This window comes from Salminus brasiliensis, chromosome 1 (genome assembly GCF_030463535.1).
Source record: "Salminus brasiliensis chromosome 1, fSalBra1.hap2, whole genome shotgun sequence".
In the NCBI taxonomy this organism is placed as follows: domain Eukaryota; kingdom Metazoa; phylum Chordata; class Actinopteri; order Characiformes; family Bryconidae; genus Salminus; species Salminus brasiliensis.
The window spans coordinates 98,348,547-98,372,521 of NC_132878.1; the positions used below are offsets into that span (position 1 = coordinate 98,348,547).

At 39.6% G+C, this 23,975-nt stretch overlaps 1 protein-coding gene across 1 annotated transcript in view; it reads right to left on the bottom strand.

Annotated features, from left to right (window-relative positions):
• The window catches only part of LOC140569658 (uncharacterized), a 71,299-nt gene extending 48,126 nt beyond the window's left edge, over positions 1-23,173 (bottom strand). The window contains 4 exon segments of the mRNA XM_072692558.1: positions 21,710-21,823; positions 21,962-22,069; positions 22,224-22,318; positions 22,843-23,173. Coding sequence (XP_072548659.1) covers positions 21,710-21,823; positions 21,962-22,069; positions 22,224-22,267 — 266 coding nt within the window. The 5' untranslated portion in view covers positions 22,268-22,318; positions 22,843-23,173.
• Positions 23,174-23,975: the final 802 nt, after the last annotated feature.

Sequence of the window (23,975 nt, forward strand, 5' to 3'; positions counted from 1 at the left end):
TACCAAATCTAAATAAAATAAAATAAAATTATAAATGACTAATTTAGAATTACCAATGGAAGCATTAATGTAAAAAGTAAATTACAAAGAACACTTCAAAGCTGAAAACAATATGAGGGAATATTATATACCAGTGGTGGGTTAATCTCCTCTAATCTTAATCTACTAATTTATAGTAGCCGTGGGTAGGTGTGTGATATTGATAAAAAAATGATCCCTCAATGTTTTCTGGGATTCTGCCGATAACGAGAATTACACAGTGCTTTTAATTCTTGAAAATGTGTTTTCAAAGGCTTGCTCTACTTATTTACTTAAAACTGAAGCATTTAAGTAAAAATAAAACAAAAGCAACAGTGTAAGTGTTACTGACATTACAAACGTGTATCTTTTTTACATTGAATTAAAATTTTAAATGAATGTACTATATATCATTATATTATATTTATATTATTCATTATTTATATTTATTCATTATTCATTATATTTATATTTTATGTTATTTATTGTCATTTTCAAAGTTTTTAAGTTATAATTTTACTTTGTGCATGTTTAAACATCTGAACAAATTTAAGATCTATTTCACTTAAACTGTAAATTACATGATTGCACTGTTTCTTACAGTATTTCTGGTGGTGTCACATTTTGTCACCCCTCTACACTCCTAGAAGAAACAGTGCAGTCACATAATCTGAAAATGGCTCTCTGTCAGAATATGACTGCACACAACACATATTCTGCATAATATGTCCATGCACACAAGTAGAAATCTCAGAAACGACCCACTGAGGTCACAGAATTCGACAGTCACAGATTACAGTCCAACAGGTACTTGGCTGGTTTTGGGCTTTTTTCCTAAGGGTTTTTATAATCTCCATATTCAGCACGGAGGTTAGATCAGAGATGGTAAAAGAAGTTTTTGTTTTCAAATGTAACCGATTTTCGACCTGGTTTGCAGAAGGCAGTCTTTTAAGAAAACACTTCAAAGCAAAACCACCTCCAAGCTAGGGAGGACGAGCCAGGTTTAGCAGCTAAATCTAGCGCCGCAGACTGGCAGGGTGTTGGTGCTTGTGTTTTGTCTGCTAGCGCAGTTTATTCTCTCATGTTTAACTCCAGTCATTTCTAGGCAGACCACTAGCTTGTGTTGCTGTGAACTTGTGGGCTGTATTAGTATTCTATCCTATCAGGCTACAGGGCAAAGTGAAAATGTGAATTCTCAAGGCGTCCATCAGAGTGGGTTAATCTCCTCTAATAGTGGGTTAGTTTATAGCAGTGGTGGGTTAATCTCATCTAATAGTGAGTTAGTTTATAGCAGCGGTGGGTTAATCTCCTCTAATAGTCAGTTAGTTTATAGCAGCGGTGGGTTAATCTCCTCTAATCGTGAGTTAGTTTATAGCAGTGGTGGGTTAATCTCCTCTAATCGTGAGTTAGTTTATAGCAGTGGTGGGTTAATCTCCTCTAATCATGAGTTAGTTTATAGCAGTGGTGGGTTAATCTCCTCTAATAGTGAGTTAGTTTATAGCAGTGGTGGGTAAATCTCCTCTAATCATGAGTTAGTTTATAGCAGTGGTGGGTTAATCTCCTCTAATAGTGAGTTAGTTTATAGCAGTGGTGGGTTAATCTCCTCTAATCATGAGTTAGTTTATAGCAGTGGTAGGTTAATCTCCTCTAATTGTGAGTTTGTTTATAGCAGTGGTGGGCTAATCTCCTCTAATAGTGATTTATTTTATAGCAACGGTGGGTTAATCTCCTCTAATCATGAGTTAGTTTATAGCAGTGGTGGGTTAATCTCCTCTAATCATGAGTTAGTTTATAGCAGTGGTGGGTTAATCTCCTCTAATTGTGAGTTAGTTTATAGCAGTGGTGGGTTAATCTCCTCTAATCATGAGTTAGTTTATAGCAGTGGTGGGTTAATCTCCTCTGTAACCATGAGTTAGTTTATAGCAGTGGTGTGTTAATCTCCTCTAATCATGAGTTAGTTTATAGCAGTGGTGGGTAAATCTCCTCTAATGGTGAGTTAGTTTATAGCAGTGGTGGGTTAATCTCCTCTGTAATCGTGAGTTAGTTTATAGCAGTGGTGGGTTAATCTCCTCTAATAGAGAGTTAGTTTATAGCAGTGGTGGGTTAATCTCCTCTAATAGTGAGTTAGTTTATAGCAGTGGTGGGTTAATCTCCTCTAATAGTGAGTTAGTTTATAGCAGTGGTGGGTTAATCTCCTCTAATAGTGAGTTAGTTTATAGCAGTGGTGGGTAAATCTCCTCTAATGGTGAGTTAGTTTATAGCAGTGGTGGGTTAATCTCCTCTGTAATCGTGAGTTAGTTTATAGCAGTGGTGGGTTAATCTCCTCTAATAGAGAGTTAGTTTATAGCAGTGGTGGGTTAATCTCCTCTAATAGTGAGTTAGTTTATAGCAGTGGTGGGTTAATCTCCTCTAATACTGAGTTAGTTTATAGCAGTGGTGGGTTAATCTCCTCTAATCGTGGGTTAGTTTATAGCAGTGGTGGGTTAATCTCCTCTAATCGTGAGTTAGTTTATAGCAGTGGTGGGTTAATCTCCTCTAATAGAGAGTTAGTTTATAGCAGTGGTGGGTTAATCTCCTCTAATCGTGAGTTAGTTTATAGCAGTGGTGGGCTAATCTCCTCTAATAGTGATTTATTTTATAGCAACGGTGGGTTAATCTCCTCTAATCATGAGTTAGTTTATAGCAGTGGTGGGTTAATCTCCTCTAATAGTGAGTTAGTTTATAGCAGTGGTGGGTTAATCTCCTCTAATCATGAGTTAGTTTATAGCAGTGGTGGGTTAATCTCCTCTAATTGTGAGTTTGTTTATAACAGTGGTGGGCTAATCTCCTCTAATAGTGATTTATTTTATAGCAACGGTGGGTTAATCTCCTCTAATCATGAGTTAGTTTATAGCAGTGGTGGGTTAATCTCCTCTAATCATGAGTTAGTTTATAGCAGTGGTGGGTTAATCTCCTCTAATCGTGAGTTAGTTTATAGCAGTGGTGGGTTAATCTCCTCTAATTGTGAGTTAGTTTATAGCAGTGGTGGGTTAATCTCCTCTAATCATGAGTTAGTTTATAGCAGTGGTGGGTTAATCTCCTCTAATTGTGAGTTTGTTTATAGCAGTGGTGGGCTAATCTCCTCTAATAGTGATTTATTTTATAGCAACGGTGGGTTAATCTCCTCTAATCATGAGTTAGTTTATAGCAGTGGTGGGTTAATCTCCTCTAATCATGGGTTAGTTTATAGCAGTGGTGGGTTAATCTCCACTAATAGTGAGTTAGTTTATAGCAGTGGTGGGTTAATCTCCTCTAATCGTGAGTTAGTTGGGTTAGCAACGGTGGGTTAATCTCCTCTAATCATGAGTTAGTTTATAGCAGTGGTGGGTTAATCTCCTCTAATAGTGAGTTAGTTTATAGCAGTGGTGGGTTAATCTCCTCTAATCATGAGTTAGTTTATAGCAGTGGTGGGTTAATCTCCTCTAATTGTGAGTTTGTTTATAGCAGTGGTGGGCTAATCTCCTCTAATAGTGATTTATTTTATAGCAACGGTGGGTTAATCTCCTCTAATCATGAGTTAGTTTATAGCAGTGGTGGGTTAATCTCCTCTGTAATCGTGAGTTAGTTTATACCAGTGGTGGGTTAATCTCCTCTAATAGTGAGTTAGTTTATAGCAGTGGTGGGTTAATCTCCTCTAATAGTGAGTTAGTTTATAGCAGTGGTGGGTTAATCTCCTCTAATCGTGGGTTAGTTTATAGCAGTGGTGGGTTAATCTCCTCTAATCGTGAGTTAGTTTATAGCAGTGGTGGGTTAATCTCCTCTAATAGAGAGTTAGTTTATAGCAGTGGTGGGTTAATCTCCTCTAATCGTGAGTTAGTTTATAGCAGTGGTGGGCTAATCTCCTCTAATAGTGATTTATTTTATAGCAACGGTGGGTTAATCTCCTCTAATCATGAGTTAGTTTATAGCAGTGGTGGGTTAATCTCCTCTAATAGTGAGTTAGTTTATAGCAGTGGTGGGTTAATCTCCTCTAATCATGAGTTAGTTTATAGCAGTGGTGGGTTAATCTCCTCTAATTGTGAGTTTGTTTATAGCAGTGGTGGGCTAATCTCCTCTAATAGTGATTTATTTTATAGCAACGGTGGGTTAATCTCCTCTAATCGTGGGTTAGTTTATAGCAGTGGTGGGTTAATCTCCTCTAATCATGGGTTAGTTTATAGCAGTGGTGGGTTAATCTCCACTAATAGTGAGTTAGTTTATAGCAGTGGTGGGTTAATCTCCTCTAATCGTGAGTTAGTTTATAGCAGTGGTGTGTTAATCTCCTCTAATCATGAGTTAGTTTATAGCAGTGGTGGGTTAATCTCCTCTAATCGTGAGTTAGTTTATAGCAGTGGTGGGTTAATCTCCTCTGTAATCGTGAGTTAGTTTATAGCAGTGGTGGGTTAATCTCCTCTAATAGAGAGTTAGTTTATAGCAGTGGTGGGTTAATCTCCTCTAATCGTGAGTTAGTTTATAGCAGTGGTGGGTTAATCTCCTCTGTAATCGTGAGTTAGTTTATACCAGTGGTGGGTTAATCTCCTCTAATAGTGAGTTAGTTTATAGCAGTGGTGGGTTAATCTCCTCTAATAGTGAGTTAGTTTATAGCAGTGGTGGGTTAATCTCCTCTAATCGTGGGTTAGTTTATAGCAGTGGTGGGTTAATCTCCTCTAATCGTGAGTTAGTTTATAGCAGTGGTGGGTTAATCTCCTCTAATAGAGAGTTAGTTTATAGCAGTGGTGGGTTAATCTCCTCTAATCGTGAGTTAGTTTATAGCAGTGGTGGGCTAATCTCCTCTAATAGTGATTTATTTTATAGCAACGGTGGGTTAATCTCCTCTAATCATGAGTTAGTTTATAGCAGTGGTGGGTTAATCTCCTCTAATAGTGAGTTAGTTTATAGCAGTGGTGGGTTAATCTCCTCTAATCATGAGTTAGTTTATAGCAGTGGTGGGTTAATCTCCTCTAATTGTGAGTTTGTTTATAGCAGTGGTGGGCTAATCTCCTCTAATAGTGATTTATTTTATAGCAACGGTGGGTTAATCTCCTCTAATCATGAGTTAGTTTATAGCAGTGGTGGGTTAATCTCCTCTAATCATGAGTTAGTTTATAGCAGTGGTGGGTTAATCTCCTCTAATCGTGAGTTAGTTTATAGCAGTGGTGGGTTAATCTCCTCTGTAATCGTGAGTTAGTTTATAGCAGTGGTGGGTTAATCTCCTCTAATAGAGAGTTAGTTTATAGCAGTGGTGGGTTAATCTCCTCTAATTGTGAGTTTGTTTATAGCAGTGGTGGGTTAATCTCCTCTAATCGTGAGTTAGTTTATAGCAGTGGTGGGTTAATCTCCTCTAATCATGGGTTAGTTTATAGCAGTGGTGGGTTAATCTCCACTAATAGTGAGTTAGTTAATAGCAGTGGTGGGTTAATCTCCTCTAATCGTGAGTTAGTTTATAGCAGTGGTGGGTTAATCTCCTCTAATCGTGGGTTAGTTTATAGCAGTGGTGGGTTAATCTCCACTAATAGTGAGTTAGTTTATAGCAGTGGTGGGTTAATCTCCATTAATAGTGAGTTAGTTTATAGCAGTGGTGGGTTAATCTCCTCTAATCGTGGGTTAGTTTATAGCAGTGGTGGGTTAATCTCCACTAATAGTGAGTTAGCTTATAGCAGTGGTGGGTTAATCTCCTCTAATAGTGAGTTAGTTTATAGCAGTGGTGGGTTAATCTCCTCTAATCGTGAGTTTGTTAATGGCAGTGGTGGGTTAATCTCCTCTAATAGTGAGTTAGTTTATTGCAGCGGTGGGTTAATCTCCTCTAATAGTGAGTTAGTTTATAGCAGCGGTGGGTTAATCTCCTCTAATAGTGAGTTAGTTTATAGCAGCGGTGGGTTAATCTCCTCTAAAAGTGAGTTAGTTTATAGCAGTGGTGGGTTAATCTCCTCTAATAGTGAGTTAGTGTATTGCAGCGGTGGGTTAATCTCCTCTAATAGTGAGTTAGTTTATAGCAGTGGTGGGTTAATCTCCTCTAATCATGAGTTAGTTTATAGCAGTGGTGGGTTAATCTCCTCTAATTGTGAGTTTGTTTATAGCAGTGGTGGGCTAATCTCCTCTAATAGTGATTTATTTTATAGCAACGGTGGGTTAATCTCCTCTAATCATGAGTTAGTTTATAGCAGTGGTGGGTTAATCTCCTCTAATTGTGAGTTAGTTTATAGCAGTGGTGGGTTAATCTCCTCTGTAACCATGAGTTAGTTTATAGCAGTGGTGTGTTAATCTCCTCTAATCATGAGTTAGTTTATAGCAGTGGTGGGTTAATCTCCTCTGTAATCGTGAGTTAGTTTATAGCAGTGGTGGGTTAATCTCCTCTAATCGTGAGTTAGTTTATAGCAGTGGTGGGTTAATCTCCTCTGTAATCGTGAGTTAGTTTATAGCAGTGGTGGGTTAATCTCCTCTAATAGAGAGCTGGTTTATAGCAGTGGTGGGTTAATCTCCTCTAATTGTGAGTTTGTTTATAGCAGTGGTGGGTTAATCTCCTCTAATCGTGAGTTAGTTTATAGCAGTGATGGGTTAATCTCCTCTAATCGTGGGTTAGTTTATAGCAGTGGTGGGTTAATCTCCACTAATAGTGAGTTAGTTTATAGCAGTGGTGGGTTAATCTACTAGGTTAGTTTATAGCAGTGGTGGGTTAATCTCCTCTAATCGTGGGTTAGTTTATAGCAGTGGTGGGTTAATCTCCACTAATAGTGAGTTAGTTTATAGCAGTGGTGGGTTAATCTCCTCTAATCGTGAGTTAGTTTATAGCAGTGGTGGGTTAATCTCCTCTAATCGTGGGTTAGTTTATAGCAGTGGTGGGTTAATCTCCACTAATAGTGAGTTAGTTTATAGCAGTGGTGGGTTAATCTCCTCTAATAGTGAGTTAGTTTATAGCAGTGGTGGGTTAATCTCCTCTAATCGTGAGTTTGTTAATAGCAGTGGTGGGTTAATCTCCTCTAATTGAGAGTTAGTTTATAGCAGTGGGGGGTTAATCTCCTCTAATAGTGAGTTAGTTTATAGCAGTGATGGGTTAATCTCCTCTAATAGTGAGTTAGTTTATTGCAGCGGTGGGTTAATCTCCTCTAATAGTGAGTTAGTTTATTGCAGCGGTGGGTTAATCTCCTCTAATAGTGAGTTAGTTTATAGCAGCGGTGGGTTAATCTCCTCTAATAGTGAGTTAGTTTATAGCAGCGGTGGGTTAATCTCCTCTAATAGTGAGTTAGTTCATAGCAGTGGTGGGTTAATCTCCTCTAATCGTGAGTTAGTTTATAGCAGTGGTGGGTTAATCTCCTCTAATCAGTGGTGGGTTAATCTCCTCTAACCGTGAGTTAGTTTATAGCAGTGGTGGGTTAATCTCCTCTAAGAGAGAGTTAGTTTATAGCAGTGGTGGGTTAATCTCCTCTAATAGTCAGTTAGTTTATAGCAGCGGTGGGTTAATCTCCTCTAATAGTCAGTTAGTTTATAGCAGTGGTGGGTTAATCTCCTCTAATAGTCAGTTAGTTTATAGCAGTGGTGGGTTAATCTCCTCTAATAGTCAGTTAGTTTATAGCAGCGGTGGGTTAATCTCCTCTAATCGTGAGTTAGTTTATAGCAGTGGTGGGTTCATCTCCTCTAATCGTGCGTTAGTTTATAGCAGTGGTGGGTTAATCTCCTCTAATAGTGAGTTAGTTTATAGCAGTGGTGGGTTAATCTCCTCTAATCGTGCGTTAGTTTATAGCAGTGGTGGGTTAATCTCCTCTAATTGTGAGTTAGTTTATAGTAGTGGTGGGTTAATCTCCTCTAATAGTGAGTTAGTTTATAGCAGTGGTGGGTTAATCTCCTCTAATAGAGAGTTAGTTTATAGCAGCGGTGGGTTAATCTCCTCTAATCGTGCGTTAGTTTATAGCAGTGGTGGGTTAATCTCCTCTAATAGTGAGTTAGTTTATAGCAGCGGTGGGTTAATCTCCTCTAATCGTGCGTTAGTTTATAGCAGTGGTGGGTTAATCTCCTCTAATAGTGAGTTAGTTTATAGCAGAGGTGGGTTAATCTCCTCTAATTGTGAGTTAGTTTATAGTAGTGGTGGGTTAATCTCCTCTAATAGTCAGTTAGTTTATAGCAGTGGTGGGTTAATCTCCTCTAATAGTGAGTTAGTTTATAGTAGTGGTGGGTTAATCTCCTCTAATTGTGAGTTAGTTTATAGCAGTGGTGGGTTAATCTCCTCTGTAACCATGAGTTAGTTTATAGCAGTGGTGTGTTAATCTCCTCTAATCATGAGTTAGTTTATAGCAGTGGTGGGTTAATCTCCTCTAATCGTGGGTTAGTTTATAGCAGTGGTGGGTTAATCTCCACTAATAGTGAGTTAGCTTATAGCAGTGGTGGGTTAATCTCCTCTAATAGTGAGTTAGTTTATAGCAGTGGTGGGTTAATCTCCTCTAATCGTGAGTTTGTTAATAGCAGTGGTGGGTTAATCTCCTCTAATAGTGAGTTAGTTTATTGCAGCGGTGGGTTAATCTCCTCTAATAGTGAGTTAGTTTATAGCAGCGGTGGGTTAATCTCCTCTAATAGTGAGTTAGTTTATAGCAGCGGTGGGTTAATCTCCTCTAAAAGTGAGTTAGTTTATAGCAGTGGTGGGTTAATCTCCTCTAATAGTGAGTTAGTGTATTGCAGCGGTGGGTTAATCTCCTCTAATAGTGAGTTAGTTTATAGCAGTGGTGGGTTAATCTCCTCTAATCATGAGTTAGTTTATAGCAGTGGTGGGTTAATCTCCTCTAATTGTGAGTTTGTTTATAGCAGTGGTGGGCTAATCTCCTCTAATAGTGATTTATTTTATAGCAACGGTGGGTTAATCTCCTCTAATCATGAGTTAGTTTATAGCAGTGGTGGGTTAATCTCTAATTGTGAGTTAGTTTATAGCAGTGGTGGGTTAATCTCCTCTGTAACCATGAGTTAGTTTATAGCAGTGGTGTGTTAATCTCCTCTAATCATGAGTTAGTTTATAGCAGTGGTGGGTTAATCTCCTCTGTAATCGTGAGTTAGTTTATAGCAGTGGTGGGTTAATCTCCTCTAATCGTGAGTTAGTTTATAGCAGTGGTGGGTTAATCTCCTCTGTAATCGTGAGTTAGTTTATAGCAGTGGTGGGTTAATCTCCTCTAATAGAGAGTTAGTTTATAGCAGTGGTGGGTTAATCTCCTCTAATTGTGAGTTTGTTTATAGCAGTGGTGGGTTAATCTCCTCTAATCGTGAGTTAGTTTATAGCAGTGATGGGTTAATCTCCTCTAATCGTGGGTTAGTTTATAGCAGTGGTGGGTTAATCTCCACTAATAGTGAGTTAGTTTATAGCAGTGGTGGGTTAATCTACTAGGTTAGTTTATAGCAGTGGTGGGTTAATCTCCTCTAATCGTGGGTTAGTTTATAGCAGTGGTGGGTTAATCTCCACTAATAGTGAGTTAGTTTATAGCAGTGGTGGGTTAATCTCCTCTAATCGTGAGTTAGTTTATAGCAGTGGTGGGTTAATCTCCTCTAATCGTGGGTTAGTTTATAGCAGTGGTGGGTTAATCTCCACTAATAGTGAGTTAGTTTATAGCAGTGGTGGGTTAATCTCCTCTAATAGTGAGTTAGTTTATAGCAGTGGTGGGTTAATCTCCTCTAATCGTGAGTTTGTTAATAGCAGTGGTGGGTTAATCTCCTCTAATTGAGAGTTAGTTTATAGCAGTGGGGGGTTAATCTCCTCTAATAGTGAGTTAGTTTATAGCAGTGATGGGTTAATCTCCTCTAATAGTGAGTTAGTTTATTGCAGCGGTGGGTTAATCTCCTCTAATAGTGAGTTAGTTTATTGCAGCGGTGGGTTAATCTCCTCTAATAGTGAGTTAGTTTATAGCAGCGGTGGGTTAATCTCCTCTAATAGTGAGTTAGTTTATAGCAGCGGTGGGTTAATCTCCTCTAATAGTGAGTTAGTTCATAGCAGTGGTGGGTTAATCTCCTCTAATCGTGAGTTAGTTTATAGCAGTGGTGGGTTAATCTCCTCTAATCAGTGGTGGGTTAATCTCCTCTAACCGTGAGTTAGTTTATAGCAGTGGTGGGTTAATCTCCTCTAAGAGAGAGTTAGTTTATAGCAGTGGTGGGTTAATCTCCTCTAATAGTCAGTTAGTTTATAGCAGCGGTGGGTTAATCTCCTCTAATAGTCAGTTAGTTTATAGCAGTGGTGGGTTAATCTCCTCTAATAGTCAGTTAGTTTATAGCAGTGGTGGGTTAATCTCCTCTAATAGTCAGTTAGTTTATAGCAGCGGTGGGTTAATCTCCTCTAATCGTGAGTTAGTTTATAGCAGTGGTGGGTTCATCTCCTCTAATCGTGCGTTAGTTTATAGCAGTGGTGGGTTAATCTCCTCTAATAGTGAGTTAGTTTATAGCAGTGGTGGGTTAATCTCCTCTAATCGTGCGTTAGTTTATAGCAGTGGTGGGTTAATCTCCTCTAATTGTGAGTTAGTTTATAGTAGTGGTGGGTTAATCTCCTCTAATAGTGAGTTAGTTTATAGCAGTGGTGGGTTAATCTCCTCTAATAGAGAGTTAGTTTATAGCAGCGGTGGGTTAATCTCCTCTAATCGTGCGTTAGTTTATAGCAGTGGTGGGTTAATCTCCTCTAATAGTGAGTTAGTTTATAGCAGCGGTGGGTTAATCTCCTCTAATCGTGCGTTAGTTTATAGCAGTGGTGGGTTAATCTCCTCTAATAGTGAGTTAGTTTATAGCAGAGGTGGGTTAATCTCCTCTAATTGTGAGTTAGTTTATAGTAGTGGTGGGTTAATCTCCTCTAATAGTCAGTTAGTTTATAGCAGTGGTGGGTTAATCTCCTCTAATAGTGAGTTAGTTTATAGTAGTGGTGGGTTAATCTCCTCTAATTGTGAGTTAGTTTATAGCAGTGGTGGGTTAATCTCCTCTGTAACCATGAGTTAGTTTATAGCAGTGGTGTGTTAATCTCCTCTAATCATGAGTTAGTTTATAGCAGTGGTGGGTTAATCTCCTCTGTAATCGTGAGTTAGTTTATAGCAGTGGTGGGTTAATCTCCTCTAATCGTGAGTTAGTTTATAGCAGTGGTGGGTTAATCTCCTCTGTAATCGTGAGTTAGTTTATAGCAGTGGTGGGTTAATCTCCTCTAATAGAGAGTTAGTTTATAGCAGTGGTGGGTTAATCTCCTCTAATTGTGAGTTTGTTTATAGCAGTGGTGGGTTAATCTCTAATTGTGAGTTTGTTTATAGCAGTGGTGGGTTAATCTCCTCTAATCGTGAGTTAGTTTATAGCAGTGGTGGGTTAATCTCCTCTAATCGTGGGTTAGTTTATAGCAGTGGTGGGTTAATCTCCACTAATAGTGAGTTAGTTTATAGCAGTGGTGGGTTAATCTCCTACGTTAGTTTATAGCAGTGGTGGGTTAATCTCCTCTAATCGTGGGTTAGTTTATAGCAGTGGTGGGTTAATCTCCACTAATAGTGAGTTAGTTTATAGCAGTGGTGGGTTAATCTCCTCTAATCGTGAGTTAGTTTATAGCAGTGGTGGGTTAATCTCCTCTAATCGTGGGTTAGTTTATAGCAGTGGTGGGTTAATCTCCACTAATTGTGAGTTAGTTTATAGCAGTGGTGGGTTAATCTCCTCTAATAGTGAGTTAGTTTATAGCAGTGGTGGGTTAATCTCCTCTAATCGTGAGTTAGTTTATAGCAGTGGTGGGCTAATCTCCTCTAATAGTGATTTATTTTATAGCAACGGTGGGTTAATCTCCTCTAATCATGAGTTAGTTTATAGCAGTGGTGGGTTAATCTCCTCTAATAGTGAGTTAGTTTATAGCAGTGGTGGGTTAATCTCCTCTAATCATGAGTTAGTTTATAGCAGTGGTGGGTTAATCTCCTCTAATAGTGAGTTAGTTTATAGCAGTGGTGGGTTAATCTCCTCTAATCATGAGTTAGTTTATAGCAGTGGTGGGTTAATCTCCTCTAATTGTGAGTTTGTTTATAGCAGTGGTGGGCTAATCTCCTCTAATAGTGATTTATTTTATAGCAACGGTGGGTTAATCTCCTCTAATCATGAGTTAGTTTATAGCAGTGGTGGGTTAATCTCCTCTAATCATGAGTTAGTTTATAGCAGTGGTGGGTTAATCTCCTCTAATCGTGAGTTAGTTTATAGCAGTGGTGGGTTAATCTCCTCTGTAATCGTGAGTTAGTTTATAGCAGTGGTGGGTTAATCTCCTCTAATAGAGAGTTAGTTTATAGCAGTGGTGGGTTAATCTCCTCTAATTGTGAGTTTGTTTATAGCAGTGGTGGGTTAATCTCCTCTAATCGTGAGTTAGTTTATAGCAGTGGTGGGTTAATCTCCTCTAATCATGGGTTAGTTTATAGCAGTGGTGGGTTAATCTCCACTAATAGTGAGTTAGTTTATAGCAGTGGTGGGTTAATCTCCTCTAATCGTGAGTTAGTTTATAGCAGTGGTGTGTTAATCTCCTCTAATCATGAGTTAGTTTATAGCAGTGGTGGGTTAATCTCCTCTAATCGTGAGTTAGTTTATAGCAGTGGTGGGTTAATCTCCTCTGTAATCGTGAGTTAGTTTATAGCAGTGGTGGGTTAATCTCCTCTAATAGAGAGTTAGTTTATAGCAGTGGTGGGTTAATCTCCTCTAATTGTGAGTTTGTTTATAGCAGTGGTGGGTTAATCTCCTCTAATAGTGAGTTAGTTTATAGCAGTGGTGGGTTAATCTCCTCTAATAGAGAGTTAGTTTATAGCAGTGGTGGGTTAATCTCCTCTAATTGTGAGTTAGTTTATAGCAGCGGTGGGTTAATCTCCTCTAATAGTGAGTTAGTTTATAGCAGTGGTGGGTTAATCTCCTCTAATAGTGAGTTAGTGTATTGCAGCGGTGGGTTAATCTCCTCTAATAGTGAGTTAGTTTATAGCAGTGGTGGGTTAATCTCCTCTAATTGTGAGTTTGTTTATAGCAGTGGTGGGCTAATCTCCTCTAATAGTGATTTATTTTATAGCAACGGTGGGTTAATCTCCTCTAATCATGAGTTAGTTTATAGCAGTGGTGGGTTAATCTCCTCTAATTGTGAGTTAGTTTATAGCAGTGGTGGGTTAATCTCCTCTGTAACCATGAGTTAGTTTATAGCAGTGGTGTGTTAATCTCCTCTAATCATGAGTTAGTTTATAGCAGTGGTGGGTTAATCTCCTCTGTAATCGTGAGTTAGTTTATAGCAGTGGTGGGTTAATCTCCTCTAATCGTGAGTTAGTTTATAGCAGTGGTGGGTTAATCTCCTCTGTAATCGTGAGTTAGTTTATAGCAGTGGTGGGTTAATCTCCTCTAATTGTGAGTTTGTTTATAGCAGTGGTGGGTTAATCTCCTCTAATTGTGAGTTTGTTTATAGCAGTGGTGGGTTAATCTCCTCTAATCGTGAGTTAGTTTATAGCAGTGATGGGTTAATCTCCTCTAATCGTGGGTTAGTTTATAGCAGTGGTGGGTTAATCTCCACTAATAGTGAGTTAGTTTATAGCAGTGGTGGGTTAATCTACTAGGTTAGTTTATAGCAGTGGTGGGTTAATCTCCTCTAATCGTGGGTTAGTTTATAGCAGTGGTGGGTTAATCTCCACTAATAGTGAGTTAGTTTATAGCAGTGGTGGGTTAATCTCCTCTAATCGTGAGTTAGTTTATAGCAGTGGTGGGTTAATCTCCTCTAATCGTGGGTTAGTTTATAGCAGTGGTGGGTTAATCTCCACTAATAGTGAGTTAGTTTATAGCAGTGGTGGGTTAATCTCCTCTAATAGTGAGTTAGTTTATAGCAGTGGTGGGTTAATCTCCTCTAATCGTGAGTTTGTTAATAGCAGTGGTGGGTTAATCTCCTCTAATTGAGAGTTAGTTTATAGCAGTGGGGGGTTAATCTCCTCTAATAGTGAGTTAGTTTATAGCAGTGATGGGTTAATCTCCTCTAATAGTGAGTTAGTTTATTGCAGCGGTGGGTTAATCTCCTCTAATAGTGAGTTAGTTTATTGCAGCGGTGGGTTAATCTCCTCTAATAGTGAGTTAGTTTATAGCAGCGGTGGGTTAATCTCCTCTAATAGTGAGTTAGTTTATAGCAGCGGTGGGTTAATCTCCTCTAATCGTGAGTTAGTTTATAGCAGTGGTGGGTTAATCTCCTCTAATCAGTGGTGGGTTAATCTCCTCTAACCGTGAGTTAGTTTATAGCAGTGGTGGGTTAATCTCCTCTAAGAGAGAGTTAGTTTATAGCAGTGGTGGGTTAATCTCCTCTAATAGTCAGTTAGTTTATAGCAGCGGTGGGTTAATCTCCTCTAATAGTCAGTTAGTTTATAGCAGTGGTGGGTTAATCTCCTCTAATAGTCAGTTAGTTTATAGCAGTGGTGGGTTAATCTCCTCTAATAGTCAGTTAGTTTATAGCAGCGGTGGGTTAATCTCCTCTAATCGTGAGTTAGTTTATAGCAGTGGTGGGTTCATCTCCTCTAATCGTGCGTTAGTTTATAGCAGTGGTGGGTTAATCTCCTCTAATAGTGAGTTAGTTTATAGCAGTGGTGGGTTAATCTCCTCTAATATTGAGTTAGTTTATAGCAGTGGTGGGTTAATCTCCTCTAATAGTGAGTTAGTTTATAGCAGTGGTGGGTTAATCTCCTCTAATCGTGCGTTAGTTTATAGCAGTGGTGGGTTAATCTCCTCTAATTGTGAGTTAGTTTATAGTAGTGGTGGGTTAATCTCCTCTAATAGTGAGTTAGTTTATAGCAGTGGTGGGTTAATCTCCTCTAATAGAGAGTTAGTTTATAGCAGCGGTGGGTTAATCTCCTCTAATCGTGCGTTAGTTTATAGCAGTGGTGGGTTAATCTCCTCTAATAGTGAGTTAGTTTATAGCAGCGGTGGGTTAATCTCCTCTAATCGTGCGTTAGTTTATAGCAGTGGTGGGTTAATCTCCTTTAATAGTGAGTTAGTTTATAGCAGAGGTGGGTTAATCTCCTCTAATTGTGAGTTAGTTTATAGTAGTGGTGGGTTAATCTCCTCTAATAGTCAGTTAGTTTATAGCAGTGGTGGGTTAATCTCCTCTAATAGTGAGTTAGTTTATAGTAGTGGTGGGTTAATCTCCTCTAATTGTGAGTTAGTTTATAGCAGTGGTGGGTTAATCTCCTCTGTAACCATGAGTTAGTTTATAGCAGTGGTGTGTTAATCTCCTCTAATCATGAGTTAGTTTATAGCAGTGGTGGGTTAATCTCCTCTAATAGTGAGTTAGTTTATAGCAGTGGTGGGTTAATCTCCTCTAATCGTGAGTTAGTTTATAGCAGTGGTGGGTTAATCTCCTCTGTAATCGTGAGTTAGTTTATAGCAGTGGTGGGTTAATCTCCTCTAATAGAGAGTTAGTTTATAGCAGTGGTGGGTTAATCTCCTCTAATTGTGAGTTTGTTTATAGCAGTGGTGGGTTAATCTCCTCTAATTGTGAGTTTGTTTATAGCAGTGGTGGGTTAATCTCCTCTAATCGTGAGTTAGTTTATAGCAGTGGTGGGTTAATCTCCTCTAATCGTGGGTTAGTTTATAGCAGTGGTGGGTTAATCTCCACTAATAGTGAGTTAGTTTATAGCAGTGGTGGGTTAATCTCCTAGGTTAGTTTATAGCAGTGGTGGGTTAATCTCCTCTAATCGTGGGTTAGTTTATAGCAGTGGTGGGTTAATCTCCACTAATAGTGAGTTAGTTTATAGCAGTGGTGGGTTAATCTCCTCTAATCGTGAGTTAGTTTATAGCAGTGGTGGGTTAATCTCCTCTAATCGTGGGTTAGTTTATAGCAGTGGTGGGTTAATCTCCTCTAATCGTGGGTTAGTTTATAGCAGTGGTGGGTTAATCTCCACTAATAGTGAGTTAGTTTATAGCAGTGGTGGGTTAATCTCCTCTAATAGTGAGTTAGTTTATAGCAGTGGTGGGTTAATCTCCTCTAATCGTGAGTTTGTTAATAGCAGTGGTGGGTTAATCTCCTCTAATCGTGAGTTAGTTTATAGCAGTGGTGTGTTAATCTCCTCTAATCATGAGTTAGTTTATAGCAGTGGTGGGTTAATCTCCTCTAATCGTGAGTTAGTTTATAGCAGTGGTGGGTTAATCTCCTCTGTAATCGTGAGTTAGTTTATAGCAGTGGTGGGTTAATCTCCTCTAATAGAGAGTTAGTTTATAGCAGTGGTGGGTTAATCTCCTCTAATTGTGAGTTTGTTTATAGCAGTGGTGGGTTAATCTCCTCTAATAGTGAGTTAGTTTATAGCAGTGGTGGGTTAATCTCCTCTAATAGAGAGTTAGTTTATAGCAGTGGTGGGTTAATCTCCTCTAATTGTGAGTTAGTTTATAGCAGCGGTGGGTTAATCTCCTCTAATAGTGAGTTAGTTTATAGCAGTGGTGGGTTAATCTCCTCTAATAGTGAGTTAGTGTATTGCAGCGGTGGGTTAATCTCCTCTAATAGTGAGTTAGTTTATAGCAGTGGTGGGTTAATCTCCTCTAATTGTGAGTTTGTTTATAGCAGTGGTGGGCTAATCTCCTCTAATAGTGATTTATTTTATAGCAACGGTGGGTTAATCTCCTCTAATCATGAGTTAGTTTATAGCAGTGGTGGGTTAATCTCCTCTAATTGTGAGTTAGTTTATAGCAGTGGTGGGTTAATCTCCTCTGTAACCATGAGTTAGTTTATAGCAGTGGTGTGTTAATCTCCTCTAATCATGAGTTAGTTTATAGCAGTGGTGGGTTAATCTCCTCTGTAATCGTGAGTTAGTTTATAGCAGTGGTGGGTTAATCTCCTCTAATCGTGAGTTAGTTTATAGCAGTGGTGGGTTAATCTCCTCTGTAATCGTGAGTTAGTTTATAGCAGTGGTGGGTTAATCTCCTCTAATTGTGAGTTTGTTTATAGCAGTGGTGGGTTAATCTCCTCTAATTGTGAGTTTGTTTATAGCAGTGGTGGGTTAATCTCCTCTAATCGTGAGTTAGTTTATAGCAGTGATGGGTTAATCTCCTCTAATCGTGGGTTAGTTTATAGCAGTGGTGGGTTAATCTCCACTAATAGTGAGTTAGTTTATAGCAGTGGTGGGTTAATCTACTAGGTTAGTTTATAGCAGTGGTGGGTTAATCTCCTCTAATCGTGGGTTAGTTTATAGCAGTGGTGGGTTAATCTCCACTAATAGTGAGTTAGTTTATAGCAGTGGTGGGTTAATCTCCTCTAATCGTGAGTTAGTTTATAGCAGTGGTGGGTTAATCTCCTCTAATCGTGGGTTAGTTTATAGCAGTGGTGGGTTAATCTCCACTAATAGTGAGTTAGTTTATAGCAGTGGTGGGTTAATCTCCTCTAATAGTGAGTTAGTTTATAGCAGTGGTGGGTTAATCTCCTCTAATCGTGAGTTTGTTAATAGCAGTGGTGGGTTAATCTCCTCTAATTGAGAGTTAGTTTATAGCAGTGGGGGGTTAATCTCCTCTAATAGTGAGTTAGTTTATAGCAGTGATGGGTTAATCTCCTCTAATAGTGAGTTAGTTTATTGCAGCGGTGGGTTAATCTCCTCTAATAGTGAGTTAGTTTATTGCAGCGGTGGGTTAATCTCCTCTAATAGTGAGTTAGTTTATAGCAGCGGTGGGTTAATCTCCTCTAATAGTGAGTTAGTTTATAGCAGCGGTGGGTTAATCTCCTCTAATCGTGAGTTAGTTTATAGCAGTGGTGGGTTAATCTCCTCTAATCAGTGGTGGGTTAATCTCCTCTAACCGTGAGTTAGTTTATAGCAGTGGTGGGTTAATCTCCTCTAAGAGAGAGTTAGTTTATAGCAGTGGTGGGTTAATCTCCTCTAATAGTCAGTTAGTTTATAGCAGCGGTGGGTTAATCTCCTCTAATAGTCAGTTAGTTTATAGCAGTGGTGGGTTAATCTCCTCTAATAGTCAGTTAGTTTATAGCAGTGGTGGGTTAATCTCCTCTAATAGTCAGTTAGTTTATAGCAGCGGTGGGTTAATCTCCTCTAATCGTGAGTTAGTTTATAGCAGTGGTGGGTTCATCTCCTCTAATCGTGCGTTAGTTTATAGCAGTGGTGGGTTAATCTCCTCTAATAGTGAGTTAGTTTATAGCAGTGGTGGGTTAATCTCCTCTAATATTGAGTTAGTTTATAGCAGTGGTGGGTTAATCTCCTCTAATAGTGAGTTAGTTTATAGCAGTGGTGGGTTAATCTCCTCTAATCGTGCGTTAGTTTATAGCAGTGGTGGGTTAATCTCCTCTAATTGTGAGTTAGTTTATAGTAGTGGTGGGTTAATCTCCTCTAATAGTGAGTTAGTTTATAGCAGTGGTGGGTTAATCTCCTCTAATAGAGAGTTAGTTTATAGCAGCGGTGGGTTAATCTCCTCTAATCGTGCGTTAGTTTATAGCAGTGGTGGGTTAATCTCCTCTAATAGTGAGTTAGTTTATAGCAGCGGTGGGTTAATCTCCTCTAATCGTGCGTTAGTTTATAGCAGTGGTGGGTTAATCTCCTTTAATAGTGAGTTAGTTTATAGCAGAGGTGGGTTAATCTCCTCTAATTGTGAGTTAGTTTATAGTAGTGGTGGGTTAATCTCCTCTAATAGTCAGTTAGTTTATAGCAGTGGTGGGTTAATCTCCTCTAATAGTGAGTTAGTTTATAGTAGTGGTGGGTTAATCTCCTCTAATTGTGAGTTAGTTTATAGCAGTGGTGGGTTAATCTCCTCTGTAACCATGAGTTAGTTTATAGCAGTGGTGTGTTAATCTCCTCTAATCATGAGTTAGTTTATAGCAGTGGTGGGTTAATCTCCTCTAATAGTGAGTTAGTTTATAGCAGTGGTGGGTTAATCTCCTCTAATCGTGAGTTAGTTTATAGCAGTGGTGGGTTAATCTCCTCTGTAATCGTGAGTTAGTTTATAGCAGTGGTGGGTTAATCTCCTCTAATAGAGAGTTAGTTTATAGCAGTGGTGGGTTAATCTCCTCTAATTGTGAGTTTGTTTATAGCAGTGGTGGGTTAATCTCCTCTAATTGTGAGTTTGTTTATAGCAGTGGTGGGTTAATCTCCTCTAATCGTGAGTTAGTTTATAGCAGTGGTGGGTTAATCTCCTCTAATCGTGGGTTAGTTTATAGCAGTGGTGGGTTAATCTCCACTAATAGTGAGTTAGTTTATAGCAGTGGTGGGTTAATCTCCTAGGTTAGTTTATAGCAGTGGTGGGTTAATCTCCTCTAATCGTGGGTTAGTTTATAGCAGTGGTGGGTTAATCTCCACTAATAGTGAGTTAGTTTATAGCAGTGGTGGGTTAATCTCCTCTAATCGTGAGTTAGTTTATAGCAGTGGTGGGTTAATCTCCTCTAATCGTGGGTTAGTTTATAGCAGTGGTGGGTTAATCTCCTCTAATCGTGGGTTAGTTTATAGCAGTGGTGGGTTAATCTCCACTAATAGTGAGTTAGTTTATAGCAGTGGTGGGTTAATCTCCTCTAATAGTGAGTTAGTTTATAGCAGTGGTGGGTTAATCTCCTCTAATCGTGAGTTTGTTAATAGCAGTGGTGGGTTAATCTCCTCTAATTGAGAGTTAGTTTATAGCAGTGGGGGGTTAATCTCCTCTAATAGTGAGTTAGTTTATTGCAGCGGTGGGTTAATCTCCTCTAATAGTGAGTTAGTTTATTGCAGCGGTGGGTTAATCTCCTCTAATAGTGAGTTAGTTTATAGCAGCGGTGGGTTAATCTCCTCTAATAGTGAGTTAGTTTATAGCAGCGGTGGGTTAATCTCCTCTAATAGTGAGTTAGTTCATAGCAGTGGTGGGTTAATCTCCTCTAATAGTGAGTTAGTTTATAGCAGTGGTGGGTTAATCTCCACTAATAGTGAGTTAGTTTATAGCAGTGGTGGGTTAATCTCCTCTAATAGTGAGTTAGTTTATAGCAGTGGTGGGTTAATCTCCTCTAATCGTGAGTTTGTTAATAGCAGTGGTGGGTTAATCTCCTCTAATTGAGAGTTAGTTTATAGCAGTGGGGGGTTAATCTCCTCTAATAGTGAGTTAGTTTATAGCAGTGATGGGTTAATCTCCTCTAATAGTGAGTTAGTTTATTGCAGCGGTGGGTTAATCTCCTCTAATAGTGAGTTAGTTTATTGCAGCGGTGGGTTAATCTCCTCTAATAGTGAGTTAGTTTATAGCAGCGGTGGGTTAATCTCCTCTAATAGTGAGTTAGTTTATAGCAGTGGTGGGTTAATCTCCTCTAATAGTAAGTTAGTTCATAGCAGTGGTGGGTTAATCTCCTCTAATCGTGAGTTAGTTTATAGCAGTGGTGGGTTAATCTCCTCTAATCAGTGGTGGGTTAATCTCCTCTAACCGTGAGTTAGTTTATAGCAGTGGTGGGTTAATCTCCTCTAAGAGAGAGTTAGTTTATAGCAGTGGTGGGTTAATCTCCTCTAATAGTCAGTTAGTTTATAGCAGCGGTGGGTTAATCTCCTCTAATAGTCAGTTAGTTTATAGCAGTGGTGGGTTAATCTCCTCTAATAGTCAGTTAGTTTATAGCAGTGGTGGGTTAATCTCCTCTAATAGTCAGTTAGTTTATAGCAGCGGTGGGTTAATCTCCTCTAATCGTGAGTTAGTTTATAGCAGTGGTGGGTTCATCTCCTCTAATCGTGCGTTAGTTTATAGCAGTGGTGGGTTAATCTCCTCTAATAGTGAGTTAGTTTATAGCAGTGGTGGGTTAATCTCCTCTAATATTGAGTTAGTTTATAGCAGTGGTGGGTTAATCTCCTCTAATAGTGAGTTAGTTTATAGCAGTGGTGGGTTAATCTCCTCTAATCATGAGTTAGTTTATAGCAGTGGTGGGTTAATCTCCTCTAATAGTGAGTTAGTTTATAGCAGCGGTGGGTTAATCTCCTCTAATCGTGCGTTAGTTTATAGCAGTGGTGGGTTAATCTCCTCTAATTGTGAGTTAGTTTATAGCAGTGGTGGGTTAATCTCCTCTAATCATGAGTTAGTTTATAGCAGTGGTGGGTTAATCTCCTCTAATAGTGAGTTAGTTTATAGCAGCGGTGGGTTAATCTCCTCTAATATTGAGTTAGTTTATAGCAGTGGTGGGTTAATCTCCTCTAATAGTGAGTTAGTTTATAGCAGTGGTGGGTTAATCTCCTCTAATCATGAGTTAGTTTATAGCAGTGGTGGGTTAATCTCCTCTAATAGTGAGTTAGTTTATAGCAGCGGTGGGTTAATCTCCTCTAATCGTGCGTTAGTTTATAGCAGTGGTGGGTTAATCTCCTCTAATAGTGAGTTAGTTTATAGCAGCAGTGGGTTAATCTCCTCTAATCGTGCGTTAGTTTATAGCAGTGGTGGGTTAATCTCCTCTAATAGTGAGTTAGTTTATAGCAGCGGTGGGTTAATCTCCTCTAATCGTGCGTTAGTTTATAGCAGTGGTGGGTTAATCTCCTCTAATAGTGAGTTAGTTTATAGCAGAGGTGGGTTAATCTCCTCTAATTGTTAGTTAGTTTATAGTAGTGGTGGGTTAATCTCCTCTAATCGTGAGTTACTTTATAGCAGTGGTGGGTTAATCTCCTCTAATAGTGAGTTAGTTTATAGTAGTGGTGGGTTAATCTCCTCTAATCGTGCGTTAGTTAATCTGAATAAGGTAAATTAAAGGAAATAACAGTAAAAATACAGAAATACAGTAAAAAGGCTTAGATGTTTCACTCACTTTGGGTCAGCAGTTACAGCTTCACTGCTGAATTCAGGAGGATTCCCCATGGACCGGTCACTCTTCATAGACACACAGCTGGGCTCTGGAGAAACTGCTCTCTGTGTTTCAGTCCTGTTAACATTAAACACAGTGAAAACTCCAGCATTTACACACTGAACTCCAACACACACCACATCTTTAAGAAAGCTCAGGAACACATTTGAAGAGCTTCACTCTCAGAACAGTAGTTTACTGAGTGCAGTGATGTACCGAGACTCAGAGCTTCCTCCTCCACTGCTGAAGACTGGAGGCTGATCCATGGACCGGTCACTCTTCATAGACACAGCGCTGGGGGCTGGAGATGCTGCTCTCTTCACCCTGAAAACAGTTGATTCATGATGATCCATGATGAGAGTAAAGTGTGGAGTAATGACTTCCTTTACTAAAACTCCTTCAGCTTCAACATGAGGGACATAAACACTCTCTCCTTCTCCTGGTTCTTCAGATGAAGTGCTGATATGAGGATACTCACTCTGGGGCACTTCCTCCACTGCTGGAGGTAAGAGGCTCCATCATGGAGCTGTTCCTCTTCTAACACACACTGCTGGACACTGGAGATGCTGCTCTCTGAGAACAGATCATTTACAACAGATTCACTGTAAGAACAGCTGGAAACTGGAGTTTTCACACACGCCCACTTTGTACTGATCACTAATTCTAATATTGATTAGAGTGTTAGTAAGGTGGCGGTTTACACCTTTAAGTAAAGAACACTGTACTGAAATGATTAACTCTAACTTGGGAATTAAAACTCTGCTATGAAGCCCCTCACAGATCCAGTCCTCTATTCCTGTACAAGAACCCACTCAATAGTGTGAACACAGAGCTAATCAGAACTGGAGGAACTAGAAGAACAGGACTGGAAGTTCTATTAGCTGATCTATTTAAGAAGCAGTTCATGTGAAGCAGTGAAGCACATTTACAGCACTGTTGTGGCCCACAGACAGCTCTGTCCCACCAGCACGACTCTGGAGCTGAGCTCCACTGGTAGAAACACTAATATTATGGGGTGGCTCCTTTTGTTCTGTTGGTCTCTGTACTTGCGTTGCGGGCCCGAACCACTGCTTGTGTTCAGGGTGGTCTCAAACTACCTGTCCGCTTCGTGCGCTGAACGCAGGAAGACCCTCGACTCCCTCAGTGAGAGCCGTCCGACTTCACCTCAGCATGGGGGGCGTCCAATGCTGCCAGAGGAGATCTGACCGCTCCCGGTAGTTCAGACCGCTATCTGGGCTGGATCTATTCCCCGGCTGGGAATGTGGACGGGACAGGGTACCGAGTCCGGCTACTTGTCAGGAGCTTGTAGAAGTTCTCAGCTCCACAACCTTGTTCTTCTGACTTGATAAAGATGAAGAATAAAACCTTCTTTACATGAAATCCAACACAAAGCAGCTGCGCTGTACTTTTCCCTCCTCTCTCTTTCACTTTCACTTTCTCTCTCCTACACACATCCTGCCCCTCCGACACACAGCCAATGGACAGTGGAGTACCTCAATGATTGACAGCTAGATTTAGCCAATCAAATACATTTAAACACATTTATTTAACCTTTTTAATCTTTTTAATTTTAATACTCTTAAAAAACTCTTTACCATCCAAACTAAACAAAATCAACACAACATACATTTATATGTACACACACAACTGTCCCCAGAGCTACACACGTTTACAGTGTTTCTCTACACACGTTTACACCAATAAGCTCGATCATGTAGATCCTCTGATCTTCAGCTCATTTCAGCTGGTAGCTGCAGCGTGTATGTGCTACAGATCAGGAGATCTGCCCTCCTGCTGACAAATGAGGGATCTGAGAATGTGTAAAAGCTGAAGGGCAGAATAGTGTCTGACTGTGAAGTAGATAACAATGCTATAATACAGCTCCAACGTTTAGGAATATGCTGGAACAGAAATGCTGATACATTCTCCAAACGTTCAGCACCTTTTCTGATTGAGACCCAAACCAACGTTCAACTCACTGGTTAAAACGCCAAAGCATTTCAGCTGCATTTCAACGTTATATCGACGTCATATTCACGAGCAACATCTCACATTATTTTTATGTTGAAGTCTGGTTGTGTTTAGATCAGGTGACGTCTAGACCAGAATCCAACCAAAACACACAGAGGTCAGATCGACGTTGTGTATCCACTGTCTGAGTTCACTTAAAGAATCGACTCCTACAGACACACATGTGTTTCTCCAGCACAGTGATCTTCTACATGATCCG